The sequence below is a fragment of the Triticum urartu genome, chromosome 6, assembly GCF_003073215.2.
Source record: "Triticum urartu cultivar G1812 chromosome 6, Tu2.1, whole genome shotgun sequence".
Taxonomy (NCBI): Eukaryota; Viridiplantae; Streptophyta; class Magnoliopsida; order Poales; family Poaceae; genus Triticum; species Triticum urartu.
The window spans coordinates 364,232,393-364,247,009 of NC_053027.1; the positions used below are offsets into that span (position 1 = coordinate 364,232,393).

Genomic DNA, 14,617 nt, shown 5'->3' on the forward strand with positions numbered 1-14,617 from the left:
CATGACGATGACGCGCCCCGACATCGCCTACGCTGTCCAGCAATGTTGCCTGGCCATGCACGACCCACTGGTGCCTCACATGACTCTCGCCAAGCGTATCTTGCGTTATCTTCGCGGCACCGCAAGCCATGGGCTCCATCTCCGTCGCGGTGCCTCACTCGCCATGACCGCGTACTCGGACACGGACTGGGCCGGCTGCCCCGACACCCGTCGCTCCACCTCCGGCTACGTCGTGTTCTTGGGTGACTCGCTAGTGTCCTGGTCCTCCAAGCGGCAAGCCACGGTGTCCCGCTCCAGTGCCGAAGCAGAGTACCGAGCCGTCGCCAACGCCGTCGCCGAGTGTTGCTGGCTATGTCAACTCCTCGTCGAGCTCGTCGTTCCGCTGCCCAAAGCCAGCGTGGTCTTCTGTGACAAATTTCCTCCGTCTACATGGCCGCCAATCGGTCCATCATCGTCGGACGAAGCACATCGAGTTGGACATACACTTCTTCCGCGAAAAGGTTGCTCTTGGCGAACTCCGTGTTCTTCACGTCCCAACCACACAGCAGTTCGCCGACGTGCTCACCAAGGGGCTCCCCACGCCGGCCTTCGAGGAGTTCAGGTCCAGCTTGTGCATCCGTCTGCCGGACGCTCAAACTGCGGCGGGGTGTTAGCCAGTCAAACTCCTCTCTCCCTCCTCTCCTCTACATGCACGACTGCATGATCCCACGATCTCATGCACGTCGCCACCCACGGCGCTCCGCGCCCCTGTTGTAACCTGTACACTCGTATATAATGAGAGCTACGCCATCGGCAGCACCTAAGGTGCGATTGCCCATTCATTCTCCCTCTCACAGGCGGCCTTCATGTCGTCCTGGAGCGCGCGCGGCACGCCGTGACCTGTCACCCGGAAGCAGCCCAGGCGCTGGGCCGCGTCCCGCAGCCGCGCGGCCTCCTCCGGCGCCGCGTCGGCGAGCTGCAGGTCGATCACCGGGATCCCCGCCATCCTCTCCTTGCTGCTGTGCTGCCTGATGTCGTGGCAGTTTTATGCACGGGATGGCGGGGAGTGGGACCGCCTAGTGACTTCCAGCTGGGACTTGTCGGGAGCAAAACAAGGATGGGCAAGTGGGCAACTCTGAGATGAAACTTGGACACGCAATTTCGAGATGACCTGAAATCTTCACCGCCACGACTCTAGCTAGAGGAATCACATCATATCATGAATGTGCAATGTCTCTTTGTCTTCGCAACGTACAAAAACCAACTGACAACATAGCGGAGACACCACGGAACTTGCAAACAGACCAACACAAGATACATTGCACAGGCAAAAAAGGCTTAGGACACACAACTTCTTTCCATGAGAATGTGGAAGACGGCAACAGCCTATCCATCAAATCTACTCGGCTGATGTTCGCTGGAGAGAATGACAAATCATATGTTTTTTATGACAATTTATATTGTCGCGAGGATGACAGTTTTTGTTTGTAAGCACGGCAAATCCTGGCAAAAAATGAATTGGGGCAGATTTGTCATACTTGCCAACTAAACTTGTCATCCTCTGCCAACATAAACTGCCACGCAAATCGTTTGCAATTGTCATCCTTCCCAGCTGACGTTCGCTGGTTAAGAGGTCCTAACAAAAATGCATAGAAAACAAACAAATAAACCCGTATATTTGTTCATTCATTGCCAACCAAACGGATTTCCATGGCATCATTTCTCCACCTATATGAAGACTCGTCACAGCTTCGTTACACTTTCCAGTATGTGCTCACAGCGTGCTATATTCACAATCAAGTAAGTGTCATGTTGATCCTTGGCCAATCAACATCCCTGCTCACCTGGTCAGTGTCCAACACTAGTCAGATCGAAAAGTCTCTGCTCTTGTCCACTGTCATGTGTAGCTATGCCATCTTGCACTTCCTAGTAAACATTTTAGTAGCTGAACAGCAAGCGATTCCGACAAGCACCAAAGCAACGACAAAAACTGCAGGTAGCATATGGAATCCATCAAGACATACAACTAGACAAGTGCTGCAATGTGATGAAAGCAAGAATTCGTGGTTTGAAATGTTGAGATCGATGTTAGTAGCATACCGGCAATGGTGCCAAAGAACAGCATCGCAAGGCGGTACCGTACCAGCCATGGAAGCTCTGTTTCGAGACTACAATGTGCTTCAAAAGAATGCCCTTCTTTTTTGTTTGCATGTGCATTTGATGGCTTCAGCTCAGATATAGGGAACTCCACACCATCAACGGAATTGCCCTGTAAATCTCTTAGTTCAATTTTAACCCATGGAGTTACTGCATTCCAATCTATTTCGATTGCTCCAAAATTTGGCTGACCTGATACATACAACAACAAAAGGACCAACCGGTGAAGGACTACAAGAACAACTCAAACCACAGCAGAAAATAAATCAAATACGGGCTGAAAATTCGTAATGCTATGTTCACAATTTCATGGTAATAGCATTAAACTGCAGCATTTAGAAGAAAAAAACTTGTGAAGCTACAAGTACTAAATATGCAGAAGGGGGAACAGATTACAACTACACCAGCAACCGAAAAGAACCTTCATATTGTAATATGATAGAAGCAAGGCAATTCGGTAAGCCAACACTTCAAACACGTTCTACGGCAATTGTTACTTAGGGGGGTATATGCTGTCATGACATTCTAAGGAAATGAAAGCTTACCATATGAGCATGATTTGTGACGGCAGTTAGGGCTGAAGACTCGCATGGGGGTTGGTGTCAGCCAAGCCAGAAGTCTCATAACAGATTGAAATATTGCTGGTACAGAATTCTCGACAGACTGAGTAAGACCACTCGAGGTAATATCATACAATGGATATTGAACACCGCAGTCAAAACGAGCGATTTCTCCAAAATGAACATCACCACTAATAAATAAGACCCCATTTCTCTGCATATAGTCAGCAGTCAGCACATGTTCCATGAAAACAATAAACAGGTAAGGCAAATATTCATTTTAGATGACATCTGTGGAATCTTGTTAAATATCCAACACTCCTAGAATGAGTAAATCTAAAGCTTTACAACATGTTACAAGGACACCTGTTATCAAACTGGGAAACATTTTTTTCTAATATGAGAATACTTTACATGGGTCATAAACAAAGTAAAACTCAAAAATATGGCAGCTACTTCATAATGAATATGCCGAAGGACTGCCTTTTATAGTAAAGTAATAGTAAGCAACCTTACTGCTATCGATCAGTCTAAACAGCTGTTCTCTTTCCCTCGGAAAGCGTGCCCAAGACTCCACATAGAACAAAGGTCGAGTGGTGGCAGAAAGATTGGACACCACCTGCATTAACACATTGGAAAATGTTCTGTTACTCTATGCTACTCCAATGAAAAACCAAATACAGATAATAATAAAATAATAATGGAAGTGCCAAAAGAAAGGCAAAAAATCTTCTTCTGCAGTCATTCAGCAGCTGTTAAACACATGGAAGATCGTATTATTCAAATTCTCTCACTAAAATCAATCATAGATGCCACTCATGTTGCTGAATCTTTTTATCTATGTATGAAATTATAAGAGAATCTTTGGTTCAATACTATCATCTGCCACAAAATTGTGATGATGAACTGAAGGTGTATATCCAAACTTTGCAAATTCCTTGTACCACACTAAGTTCCTGCATGCTCCAATGCTTTTATGATAAGTTTAAGTTTACAACATGACCAGTCATGATCCTAGGCCAGATCCATACTGTTGAGTATAATGTTTATTTAGGGAACATAGGATAGCGTAAGATTTATTCTACCTTGCCTTGTACTCCAAGATGATCATGTACTCATGTATACAGGGGCGGGCCCAGGATTTTAAGAGTGTGTATTCAAAATCTTAAGAGCTTACAGTTTTTTGACAACTTGTTTTTGGCATGTATAAATGATGATAGCATCATTTTATACAAATTGTATAATATATAAAAGATAAAACATGGAAATTGGAATAGCATCATAGATTCATCTTATTGATCTAGGATCAAAACTTGGAATTGTTGAATGTATGAAAGTACTAATTACTAAACATATGAAGTGGTAACATCTAACAACAATGGAGAGTACAATCGGTACTAGTACTAGTGCCGGTACATCAAAATAAATTCACATCCAGTACTACTAATGCCAACTTCTTCAAAACATCCAAAACAAAAAAATATTTGCCCAACAAACGACTCTGTAGCGCCTCCATAAAAATGAATCTGGGCAACCATCCAAGAATAACCTTTTTTTAGGGGATCTAAGAATTAATCTAAAAGGCCATAATGCACATCTGAGAAAAAGAATAGAAAATGTATCTGAAAAGATTGATGTGTCAACTGACGAACGAGATTGATGCCTCGACTCAATCTCACACCCTGGATGCATGTGCGTCGCGGTCGCGTGTCAGCCTGCCACTACGCGCCGATGCTCCTGCCGCCGTGCGGCTGTGGACCGTGGTGCTTTTTCTAGCGATGAGAACTGGGAGTGTGGGCGGAGCGGTTCATCCGATCGATGATCGATCAGGGCTGCGTCTGATTGCGCCCACGACCACTATATAATTTTGAATTGGGCTGGGACTGACCTACTAGATGAAAAGAGATTTGGGCCACTAGGCCATGTTGGAGCGTGAAAGGGAGAGAAGCACGAGGTGGGCTGGCTAATCCTTCGGCTGGAAGCGATACAATCTGCTATTCTGTCTATATCTCGTTTTTATTTCATACAGTACATGGTACACACTATATATACATAATATTTTGGCCAAAATAATGGGTATTGAAGTGAATACCCATGAATTCACCCGCAAAAAAAAAAGAATACCCATGAATTGTACTGGGCCCGCCCCTGCATGTATATATGCCCACGAGGCTCAAGCAATATATCAACAATTTCACCAATCACTCTCTATCCCTTCTAACATGGTATCAGCCTAACCTCGATCCACAGCGCTAGCCGTCGCCGCTTCCACACCGCGCCGCCCCCGGGGCGGTCTACCTCCATGATCGTCACCGGGGGCCAAGCCGCCCATACCTAGGGTTCGTCCGCCGATCGCGTTGATCGGCTGCCCTAGAGAGTCTTTTTCCTGATCAATTGATCCGGGTTTTTTCTCTCGCCGGTCGTTTGATCGGTGTTCTTTTTTGGTTTTCCGATCTATAGATCGGTTTGCGTCGCCCACCGCCGCCCGTCGACCCTCACGCGCCTCACTTCGACATCGACAACACCAACCTCTCCAGCTGTGCGATCTGGCACGCACACGACACCCCGGAGGACGTACCGTCACCCATGTATCCATCTACACATCGTGCTTGCCGGGTCATCGCCGTGGTCCGTTCAGATCGCCTTGGTCTGTATCCATCTGGTTTGGTTGCTGCATCGCGCCTAAGCAGCTATGCGTCCGTGCGCTGGTGTGGTGGCCGCTCGTGCGGTTTGGCTCTGGCCGGGTGCCGGTGGCCTCGATCCCCGCGGCTACTCACGCGCCCCGCGCGGACATGGGTTGTTGCTCGCGCGCCTATGTTGGCGGCCGCCCGCGCAGGGTAAGCAGGCCAAGTTGATTCACATCACATGGCCTGGATAACACGTGTGTGTGTGTGTGCATGCATGCCTTGGCTGATGGTACATCATGCGTCTCACGCTGGTGTTTCTGCATATGTGTCCAGCCCGTTGCATGACATGCCACGTCTGGCCGGGTGCCTCGTCCTTTGCAGGATCTTGTGTGAATATCTTCGTCGCGTATGCGCGCCTCTCCACCGATTGAGCACCGGATTGCCGCTGCGTCGTCTCATCGGACAGTAGCGTCCTCATCTTGTGGTTCTTCTCGCGGCTGCACCGACCCGCGTGCTGCCGCTGCGTCGCCCTTTGGGCCGTAGTGTCGCCGGCCGCGGTCCACCACCGCCCCGAGGCCGTCCGCTTCAGGTCGTCTCCGTGGCTGCATCGACCATCGCGCTGCCGCTGCGTCGCCTCATCATGACGTAGTGCCGTGGCATGCGGTCTACTCCGCCATCCCCGTGCGTCGACTTCTACGTGGTATGTGTCGCGCTGCCTCCCTAGGCGCGGGAACACCACCGTTCGTACCGGTCTTTGTCATGCTTTCAGGCTCTTCCTCGCCTACTTCAAGCACCGTCGCCGCACTCCTAACCTAGCCGCCGCCGCCGCTGCTCTTCTTTCCGGTCCACGACAACTACCTCGACACCGGTCACCCCGACTCGACATCGACCACGGCGTCCCTCGCACGGCTACCTCAACCATGGCTAGACCACTCTACGCTCTCGGCTACATCGACATCGGCAGAAAGGGCTACCACCTTGCTTGAGCAACCTCGTCGGTTTCCACTCCAGCCACAACCGTTACGACTGTGGGGGGATGTTTGTCGGCTTACCTTCGGATTCTTCTCCAATCTTACCGTCTGCGTCGCCACCGTTGTGACTGCCCCCGGGGGGGGGGGGGGGGGGGGGGGGGGGTTGTTGAGTATAATGTTTATTTAGGGAACGTAAGATAGTGTAAGATTTATTCTACCTTGCTACTCCAAGATGATCATGTACTCATATATATATGCCCACGAGGCTCAAGCAATATATCAATGATTTCACCAATCCCTCTCTATCCCTTCTAACACATACTTTGCAGTATCCTATATCCATTTCCACCAGAGTTTACCCTGTGTCTATTTTAGGACTAGTGAGAGAATATATTTACCTGAATTGAAGATCCAATGATGGTCATCTCTGACTGAGGACCACGTAGCTCCCTCTCCAGCCACTGCCACTGAGGATCTCCAAGTATAGTTCCATCACTTAAGAGTGGGTCTCTGTGATATCTGGTGTCCAACATTATTACCTGTAATAATGTATGAATATCTGTAGTGCACGTAAAATTAATAGTGAAGGGGAATCTTCAATGAAATTTGCAAACACACTGGTTCACTTTTGTGATTTTGACTGATAAATAACCCTTTTAGAGCATGTAGAAGTTGTCAACTGTTACGAAAGCAACTTAATATTATTAGGAGGCCAAAGGCAACATATATACAAGTACATGAGGATGCCAAAAGACTAGAATGCAAAAGACCAAAAGTCATCACTAATATAACTCTAACACCCCCCCCCCCTCCAACTCATGGTGGATCCACAACACTGAGTTTGGAGAGGTGAAATCTATCGTGTGCTCTAGTCTGTGCCTTCGTGAAGAAGTCCGCTAGCTGTAACACGTAGGAAGCATCAACACCAATATGCTTGGTAAGCTCATGCTTCATGGGGTCCCGTGCAATGTTGATAGCACCTGTACTGTCGGACAAGAGAGTGGTAGGTGTAGTAACAGAAACACCAAAATCCTCCAGTAGCCATCGTAACCAAGTCACCTCTGCCGTCAGAAGAGCCATAGCTCTCAACTCGGCCTCAGCACTCGAACGGGAAACTACAGTCTGTTTCTTCGTCTTCCAATCAATGAGAGAACCACCAAGAAAAACACAGTAAGCAGAAAGTGAACGGCGATCCGAAGGATCACTAGCCCACGTAGCATCTGAATAGGCTTGGAGCTGTAATGAGCTAGAACGGGGGGAAAGGAGACGATGAGAGATCGTGCCACGAAGATATCGTAGAACACGAAGAAGGTGACTATAGTGAACTGAAGTGGGAGCGAAACAAACTGGCTCAAAATATGGACAGGATATGAGATATCCGGACGAGTGACAGCAAGATAGACAAGACTCCCAACAAGATGACGGTAACGCGTCGGATCAGACAAGAGCTCGCCATCAGAAGCGCGAAGGTTAACATTGAGCTCCATAGGAGTCTCAGCAGTGCGCTCATCACTAAGAGCCGCACGAGCAAGAAGATCCTGAATATACTTTTCTTGGGAAATAGAAAAGCCATCAGAGGTGGAGGAAACCTCAATCCCAAGAAAGTAACATAAGGACCAAGTTCAGACATAAGAAACTGCTCACTGAGACGGGCCTTAACAAAGGCAATGTACTCAGAATCATCGCCGGTGATGATCATGTCATCAACATATAGAAGAAGAGTGCGACCACGAGCAGAAAGGTGGACAAACAGCGCTGGGCGAAAAACCAGCTGCAGTGACCACAGAGGCAAAACGCTCAAACCAAGCACGGGGGGCTTGATTAAGGCCATATAGAGATCGACGAAGACGGCAAACCATGCCATCAGGAACTGAATACCCGGGTGGTGGCTGCATATAAACTTCCTCACGCAACTCACCATTAAGAAAAGCATTCTTAACATCAAGCTGAGACACAGACTAGTGGCGAACAGAGGCCACGGCAAGAAGTGTGCGGACAATAGTCATATGGGCCACAGGAGCAAAAGTCTCATCGTAATCACAACCATGCTCCTGCTGAAAGCCACGAGCCACAAGACGAGCTTTATAACGCTCAAGAGAACCATCAGAGCGAGTCTTAATCTTATAGACCCACTTACAAGTGATGGGACGAACACGGGAAGGAAGAGAAACCAGGTCCCACGTGCCATTGCGCTCAAGGGCAGCAATCTCCTCTGCCATCGCAAACTGCCATTCAGGATGAACAATAGCATCTCGATAAGAAGTCGGCTCAAGAACGATGGAAAGACCATAGTGAGAAGGAGAATAACGGTCAGGGGGCGGACAAGGCCGAGAACGAAGACCATAAGTCGGGTGAGAGGAGGAAGACGACACATCAGAAGTAGAGGGCACATCTGTAGACTTATCCACAACATGTGAACGGCGAGTATAATGGAAAGGAAATGAGGGAAGAGGTCGAATCACTGAAGGTGGAGACGGGGAATGTATCGGTGATGAAGGTGGAGAAGGGGAATGTATCGGCGAATGAAGGTGGAGAAGGGGAAGGTATCGGTGATGAAGGTGGAGAAGGGGAAGGTACCGACGATGGAGGTGGAGAGTCATGCGATGAGGGAGGAGAAGAAAACGTAGGAGAGGACGGGGTCGGATCTGCAACAGCAAGATGAGGAGTAGGAATACTGGGCACAAAGGGTGGTGTATCTGGACATGTAAGAAAAGAGATGTCCTCCGTAGAAAAAAGCCGAGCAGGATGGACGTGGGTAGAAGGGACGAGATTCATCAAAAGTCACATCCCGGGAAATACGCATCCGGCGACCGACAGGATCCCAACACTGATAGCCCTTATGCTCATCACTGTATCCAAGAAAAACACACTCAACAGACTAAGCGGTCAATTTGGTGCGCTCACGAGGGGCAAGCAAAACATAGCAAACGCAACCAAACGAATGGAGTGCCGAATAATCGGGAGAACGACCAAAAAGATGCTCGAGAGGAATACCACCCTGTAGAGCAGCAGAAGGTTGAATGTTGATGAGATAGGTGGAAGTGGTAACAGCCTCAGCCCAAAAGTGAGGCGGAAGAGAGGTAGCAATCATCATTGCACGCGCCGTCTCAAGAAGGTGACGATGCTTGCGCTCAGCCACACCATTCTGAGCATGAGCACCAGGGCAAGAGAACTAAGTAAGAGTACCCTGCTCAGCAAGAAATCCTCGCAGTGCATGGGAGATATACTCACCAGCTGAATCTGCGCGAAAACCACGAATAGGAGTGGAAAACTGGTTATGAACCATGGCGGCAAAAAGGTTGTATATAGGTAAGACCTCACTACGAGAAGACATGAAATAGATCCAAGTGTACCGAGAAAAATCATCTATGAAGATAATATAGTAGCGATGACCCCCTTTCGAAGCGAAGGGAGCCAGACCCCAAACATCAGAGTGAATGAGATCAAAAGGACGCTCAGACACCGACTCACTGTGAGGGTAGGGTAACTGAATCTGCTTACCAAGCCGACAACCCAGACAATCCAACAAAGCGTTACGAGAGACAGACCCCAGAACACCGCGATGAACCAAAGATGAGAGACGAGAACCACATAAATGGCCAAGACGATGATGCCACTACTGAAAAGAGCTGGTAGATGCAGCTATAGGGGGTGTGAGACTGGCGGCGGTGGCAACGGAGGGAAGACGAAGCCAGTCAAGCTCCCAGAGACCATCAGAGCGTCAAGGGCCAGCACCAAGCAGAGCGCCCGTGCGACGATCCTGAATAGAACATGAATCGAAGTCGAGAATAACCCTACAACTAGAGTCAACAATCTGACCACCAGATATGAGTTGCATGGTAAGTCGAGGAACATGAGCGACAGAGGGAACATGAAATGAAGAAGTGCTAAGAGTGCCTCGACTAGCTACAGGGAGGGGAGTGCCATCAGCTGTAAGAACACGAACATGAGACTCCACAGGTTGAATAGAGGTCAAAGTGGAAGAATCATAAGTCATATGAAAAGACGCTCCAGTATCAAGAATCCATGGGGATGTACCTGAATGAGTGGAAGGTGGTTTCTCAGTGCCAGAAGAGTTAGCCATAGAACCTGTAGAAACCATCGGTGAAGAATCCCAAGCATCAAGCATGCATTTCAGCTGTGCAATCTCATGCACAGACAGGGACACGGCCGAAGAGGTCGAGGTAGAAACACCTGCCGATGATGAGCAGTCGCCTCCACCTGTGGAAGCTGCGTGCAGAGTCGACCGGGAGTAGCGAGTCAACGTAGAGCCGCATGAGAAAGCCACTAAGGGTGTCGACGTAGAGCGGTCACCGCCAAACACGGAAGCCACGAGAGGAGTCGACGTAGAGCGACAATCACCAGGTGCGGAAGTCGTGGGAAGAGTCGACGTAGAGCGGCCACTGCCGTGCACGGAAGCTGCAAGAGGAGTCGACGTATAGCGACCAGCACAGCCTGTTGAAGACTCTGAAGGGGACAACATCGCAGACGGACATGCACCAAGCACCGAGCAATGGCGCATGTGCGAGACTGGATCAATATAGGGAACGCCTTCGAAAGTGTGTGGATGGCGACGAAGACGCAGGCCCGACCGAAACATCATGCCAGTTTCTTTTTCTTCCATTTTTTTTGACAATAGTGAAAAGATCAGGCAACAGCCAAAGAATCAGGCCTCAGGCCAACAGCCGAGTCCCAAAGGCAGCACCCCAGGCCAAAAACGAAACAGACCAACTGCGGCGACTCGATTCAATCCAGCAGACGAACAGCCGAGGCGGAGCAGTTGACCTCCCATAGTTGCTGCCTCTGCTTGATCTGGAGAGCTCTCGATCTGGAGCGGATGGATGCCTAGACACGAAACAGCAGCAGCTATGAACGGATGCACGACCACTCGAGCGCCCGCGGACAGTAGCGGAAGGCAGCAGCGGCGCGGACGAGGCCGATGGCCGACGGCGCCGCGAAAGGCAGCAGCGGCGCGGACGAGGCCGGCGGCCGACGGCGCCGCGGAAGGCAGCAGGGGCACAGACGAGGCCGGCGGCCGGCAGCCGCGGAGGAAGACAGACGGCCGGCGGCGACCTTGGAGGAATACAAGCGGCCAGCGGCTCAATCGATCGGGACACACTCCGATAGGATCCAACACAGCGATGGATCAGCTAATTGGACGTCAAGCACGTGTAGCAAAAGCAAAATCACGGCCGGCAGGAAAGAGAGCAACGGCGGCTGTGCAGGAGATTGGATCGGGAGTAGCACGAGTTGCGACGTGCGAAAAAAATACCTAGAGCTCTAATACCATGTTACGAAAGCAACTTAATATTATTATTAGGAGGCCAAAGGCAACATATATACAAGTACATGAGGATGCCAAAAGGCTAGAATGCAAAGACCAAAAGTCATCACTAATATAACTCTAACATCAACAACTCAAAACTTATGACGGTGCTCATTATATCTGCCAGGGTGCTATTTTATACTGGTTATAAACAATGAGTGTATTGTGTTTAACCATGCTGGACTTGACAAATATGGAGTAGCATACAAACTATATATGCAAAAGCAACATCAACTGAAAAGACAAGCACAAATCAGCATTCACAAGGTACCAGGTTGTTACAAACCTAACTTGTGATGGGGGTTTCCATGTAAGGAATATAAATAATGAAGCAAAAGATGCTGAAGGGATAACTAGAAGAGCTCAAATATTTATATTCTAGAAACCTATGAAATGGTACTTGGTTGCAAGTTATATAAGGATAAAGGGGGAACATGGTGCACACTGGAAGAATCGCAAACATGTTTATGCATGCCTGTGGAGACATCCTATTTGAACAAGAGTTTGGCAAATATAATACTTCAAGTTTTACAGCAAAAGTTGCACATGGTATTATAGACTCTACCTTTACACGTTTTCCTTCGGGGCCAAACATGTATGAGGCATAAACACCTGCTTGTTTCCTCCTAAATAAACAAGAGAGAAAGTACTGTGAGGTTTCTGATGGCCTGCAACTTTAGGTGTGAAGATCCTGAAATATTCATAGAAGATTCGAATATTCTGCGGAAAAACAGATTTGCAAGAAACATCATAAAGCAAAAACAAAGGAATTCTGGAGCACCATCATTTACAAGGCAGTGACCGACAAAAGAAGATCAAGAACTCATAATTAATTCCAGCGGTCATGCGTATATACCGTGGGCTGTCTTCGTCTTCATCCAGGAAATCTAATAGAAGCCTTTGGGATAACACTTTTCCACTATATTCCTTTCCTGCATCATTCACTCCATAATCATGGTCATCCCATGTTCCAATGACCTGCACATTATAGTGAACAATAGTGATGCCAAGTTCTTAATTAACTAGTAAAAGTGGAAATTTTGAAATAAGAAACAGTAACAAAGTTGCAGGAATCTTCATGTAAAACTGTCCCGATTCGCAAACATAGCACTGAGCAATAAAATGAACAAATAAAATTTTGTGGCAGCCTACTCCTCACTGCTCAGTTGTAGTAGATTAACATTCTAGATAGCATGAAATTGACTCCCTCACTGCTGTGGAATAATCAGTGTCATCAACATACTGCATTGCATGATATTGAATTTTGTAATGAAGACAAACACAACCCCAAAACCACAAGACACCTCCCCCACCCAGCTCCAACAAACCATGTTTTGGACTTGCAGACACAGAGACCAGACAAAACAATGGACTATTTAACCCTGTACTAATAAAGAAGCAAAATCTCACAAGACAGTGAAGTCACTAGCAACAACAGTTGGTGCCATCAGGAAACGGAACTGGTCCTGGTCGACCCTAGAGAAACAAAATCTAACGACCGACTACCGAATACACAGGCAATGGCAATTGACCACAGCTAGCAATTTCAAGAGAGCAAACGACGGGGAGCTCACCCTAGCCCTCTCCCTCAGCTTGGCGTACCCCGGGTTAGCCTTGGCCAGCTCGTACTTCCGGCGCAGCTCCTCCTCGGTCGCCGGGTAGAAGCGCGGCACGTTCCTCCAGGGCCCCACCGTGCGCTCCCTCCCGAACACCCGGAACGGGCGCTTGTTGTCCCCGTAGACGTTGTCCCCGAGCCAGATGAAGACCTGCGGGTCGAACCCCACGATGGCCTCCCACACGGGCTGCAAGGAAACAACAGCAAACAGACCCCCGTCACATCCATCCACTCAAGCAAGGGCAAGAAAGTTGAGGCCAGGCGGTGCAGCGGGCGTTCCGTCGAGCACCTGGGGCGCGCTCTGGTTGGCGCAGGAGCCAAATGCGATCCTGGACACCACGGCGGTGGTGTTGGGGGCGGCGCGGAGGGAGGGGAAGAAGAGGATGAGAAGGAAGAGATGGACGAGCCGGGAGCCGGCCATTGGTGCGAGCGAGCTTGAGAGCAGAGAGGAGAAATGGTGGGGGGTTCCGCGGAGAAGTGGGGATATTCCAGTTCCCACGTTTTCCTTTTTTTCCCGAATTGCATCGATGGATCCTGGTGATACGTGTGATGTGGTAAACAAAGCAGGTGGGTGGCGGACGAGGGAAGCAACAGCTTGATGACCCTATTTTCTTTTCTTTTTTCTAATATATACTTCCTTCGTTCCTAAATATAACTATTTCTGAAGATTTTAATATAGACTATATATAAAACAAAATGAGTGAATCTGTACTCTAAAATATAGCATCTTTATTGAAATCTTTAAAAAAATTACATTTAGGAATGAAGGAAGTACCTGTGATGGTATCCGGTGCATTGTTGCGGGAACCTTACGACAAAAATATCTAAAACTAACACAAGTAAATAAACTAAAGTAGTAGAAAATACAGATAATATGAAATAGAAAAAAATTGAACTGCATTCAAAAGAATGTCGTTTCTATGACAAAAGAAATAAAGGGTGCGTTACATATTTATGTTGCAATCGCCGAACACATATACAATCAACACAAAAAATAATGTAAAAGTAACTTATGACTTACATATATGAATTGATGCTATATCTATACTATTTATAAAAGAGCAAACATTTATACCTAGGCCCCGCCGCCGCCGGCCGCCCCCGCCCCCGTCCCCTCCCCCCCCCCACTTTCCCCGGATCCGCTCCGCGCCGACTCCCCAGGAGGTGGCCGGGGCGGCGCGAGCCCTGCCTCCCCTTCGGCCGCCCTCGTCGCTCCTTGCCTCCCTGCCGTCGTCGACAGGCGCCCCCGGCGCTGGCCGGGTGGTGTTGGCGGCGGCGGGGCCTGCCTGTCCCGGCGCGCGCGGCTCCCTGCCCGGGGCATGGGGGCGGCGGTGGTGCCCCTCGGCCTGATGACGGCTCGGCGTCCCGGTGCGGTGGCCGGC

At 48.8% G+C, this 14,617-nt stretch overlaps 1 protein-coding gene across 1 annotated transcript; it reads right to left on the reverse strand.

Annotated features, from left to right (window-relative positions):
• Positions 1 to 1,629: 1,629 nt before the first annotated feature.
• LOC125513519 (alkaline phosphatase D) lies at positions 1,630 to 13,765 on the reverse strand. The gene is made up of 9 exons (XM_048678650.1): positions 13,525 to 13,765; positions 13,195 to 13,422; positions 12,477 to 12,598; positions 12,186 to 12,246; positions 6,693 to 6,833; positions 3,208 to 3,315; positions 2,682 to 2,910; positions 2,080 to 2,328; positions 1,630 to 1,969 (listed from the first exon to the last, which is right to left on the reverse strand). The coding sequence occupies exons 1-9, from the start codon at positions 13,654 to 13,656 to the stop codon at positions 1,887 to 1,889; spliced, it is 1,353 nt and encodes a 450-aa protein (XP_048534607.1). The 5' UTR covers positions 13,657 to 13,765; the 3' UTR covers positions 1,630 to 1,886.
• Positions 13,766 to 14,617: the final 852 nt, after the last annotated feature.

Excerpts from the sequence above, each read along its gene's own strand:
- LOC125513519 (XM_048678650.1), bottom strand. The coding sequence starts at position 13,656 with ATGGCCGGCTCCCGGCTCGTCCATCTCTTCCTTCTCATCCTCTTCTTC. Across the intron at positions 13,423-13,524 it reads CCAACCAGAGCGCGCCCCAG|CCCGTGTGGGAGGCCATCGT; the intron begins GTGCTCGACGGA and ends GTTTCCTTGCAG. Across the intron at positions 6,834-12,185 it reads CCGAAGGAAAACGTGTAAAG|GTAATAATGTTGGACACCAG; the intron begins GTAGAGTCTATA and ends ACATTATTACAG.